Source organism: Myotis brandtii, unplaced genomic scaffold, assembly GCF_000412655.1.
Source record: "Myotis brandtii unplaced genomic scaffold, ASM41265v1 scaffold28, whole genome shotgun sequence".
NCBI classification, from domain to species: domain Eukaryota; kingdom Metazoa; phylum Chordata; class Mammalia; order Chiroptera; family Vespertilionidae; genus Myotis; species Myotis brandtii.
This window is the reverse complement of record NW_005360676.1, coordinates 5,311,349-5,313,873: the sequence shown is the minus strand read 5'-3', so window position 1 is coordinate 5,313,873 and position 2,525 is coordinate 5,311,349. Positions and strand designations below refer to the sequence as shown.

At 33.6% G+C, this 2,525-nt stretch overlaps 1 protein-coding gene across 1 annotated transcript in view; it reads left to right on the top strand.

Annotated features, from left to right (window-relative positions):
• The window catches only part of LOC102261781 (UDP-glucuronosyltransferase 2B31), a 17,796-nt gene extending 15,763 nt beyond the window's left edge, over positions 1-2,033 (top strand). Inside the window, exons 5-6 of the mRNA XM_005868897.2 lie at positions 342-561; positions 1,565-2,033. Coding sequence (XP_005868959.1) covers positions 342-561; positions 1,565-1,844 — 500 coding nt within the window. The 3' untranslated portion in view covers positions 1,845-2,033. The remainder of the gene's footprint in view (positions 1-341; positions 562-1,564) is intronic.
• The last annotated feature ends 492 nt before the right edge of the window (positions 2,034-2,525 follow it).

Genomic DNA, 2,525 nt, shown 5'->3' with positions numbered 1-2,525 from the left:
CTGTTCATCAGATTATTTATTCACTTGATTTTTAGATTCAGTTCTTGACAGATGTGTATTTGTTGTTCATAATTTGTATCTTTACCTTTTTCTTCTTCTTCCTCTTCTTAAAGGATACCTTTCAGCATTTCATACACCTATCTTTTATGTAAGCCTTCACAGTTTCTCCAGCAAACTTAGTTGCCTCTTTCTAAGAGTTCTGAAAGACATTTTACTACAGTCTGAAGTGTAGACCAATCTGTTGCTAAATATATTGTCTCTGTCTATGCCTTTATTTCCCAACTCTCATTTTATTTCCAAGACTTATAATTCATAATTTGCTGAAATTCACCCAATCCTAGGTCATCCAAAAACCAAAGCCTTTATAACTCATGGTGGAACCAATGGCATCTATGAGGCGATCTACCATGGGATCCCTATGGTGGGCCTTCCTATGTTTGCGGATCAACCTGATAACATTGTTCACATGAAGACCAAGGGAGCAGCTATCAGATTGGACTTCAACACTATTTCAAGTACAGATTTTCTCAATGCATTGAAGACTGTCATTAATGACCCTTCGTAAGTATCACATATTTTTTACATTTAGTATTTATACATAGATTATTTTGTCAATAGTGCATCTTAATTTCATCCCAATTTTAAGAGGCTAATTTTGACATTATTAACATGAGTGAACCCATCCTAATCTACTTTTATTTTCGACCACACATTTACTTCAAAGTTGCATTTTAATTCCATGTATTTAATGGGGAGCCATCTAATGCAACAATTTTCTCCTCCAATAATATAAAGTTATGTAGGTAATTAGAAGGACACATTTTTTTAATATGATCAAACACATAGAAGGAAGAGTGATAAACTAGAATAAAAATAATAAATTCTTTATCTAAATAAATTCAATATCTAAAATTTCTGAAACTATAAATATCTTTACACTCAAAAACTTATTTTATTATAATCATTTTAACAGATTTTATGAGATATTATTTACATACCATAAAATTTATAATTAAAATTATATAATTCTAATATACATAGTATGCTTACAAAGTTATGAAACTATCACAATATAAACTTAGGGCATTTTTGTCATCCCAAAAAGATATACCATATGCCTTAGAAGTCACTTCCCAGCTCCCTCACCCAAAAAACCATTGATCAACATTCTGTCTCTATAGATTAGTCCTTCTGGATATTTCATAATAACAGAATCATACAATATATGTGTTTGTGCATATTGTTTAAATATATTTTTACTGATTTCAGAAAGGAAGGGAGAGGGAGAGAGAGATAGAAACATCAATATTGAGAGAGAATCATTGATCGACTGCCTTCTGTACACCCCACACTGGGGATCGAGCCAGCAAGCTGGGCATGTGCCCTGACACAGAATCCAATAGTGACCTCCTGGTTCATGGGTCAAGGCTCAACCTATTAGCCATGCTGATCTGTCAATAAAAACATTTTTTAATTTTTTAAACAACACAACTTTCATTGGGAATGAATGGCTTAAGCAAATTAACTTTCTTTCAATGTTGATATCTTTGTGTTTCTCCTTTAGATATAAGGAGAATGCTATGAAAATATCAAGAATTCATCATGACCAGCCAGTAAAGCCTCTAGATCGAGCGGTCTTCTGGATCGAGTTTGTCATGCGTCACAAAGGAGCCAAACACCTGTGGCCAGCCGCCCTTGACCTCACCTGGGTCCAGTACCACTCTTTGGATGTGATTGGGTTCCTGCTGGCCTGTGTGGCAACTGCTACATTTGTCATCACAAAATGTGTTCTGTTTTGTTGCCGGAAGTTTTTTAAAACAGGAAAGAAGAAAAAAAGAGAGTAGTTGTTACAGAGGCCTGAAGCTGATATGCCTCGTAGATAGGACTCCTCCACTTTATTCCACCAAGAAGTTGCAATGTAAGGGTCACTATCTCCTGTGACGACATTACTTTTCACAATTTAGCTTCTCAGATCCAAATTTGTTTTCAAGTGACTACCTGGTTAAGAGTTATAAATATGTCATGCCAAACATTAAGACCTATAAAAAGTAAAACAAAAATAAAGCCATATGAATATATTTTTTAATTTGTTATTCTAATTGCAAAGTTATACCAAAACATTAGCTTAAATGTGTTTCAAACATTACACATGAACACAAGAACATTAGGTAGTCTATTCCCATATTAATATTATTTTGCAACTAGGGAAAGGCATTTCTGTGTGTATGGTAGGGCTGATTGACTAAGGAGTTGAAATCACTGTTTACATTTGCATTAGTTAATTTTGAAGCTTTACAGAGTAAACAAATGCATATTTAATTCTTTAATGCTTAAATTAATGTTTATGATTCTGAATGTACTGATGTAATATTAGAGATAAAAGTCTACCATACATCTACACAATGGAATACTACGCTGCTATAAAAAAGAAGGAAGTTTTACCATTTGCAACAGCATGGATGGAACTGGAGAGCATTATGCTAAGTGAAATAAGCCAGTAGAGAAAGATAAATATTACATGATCT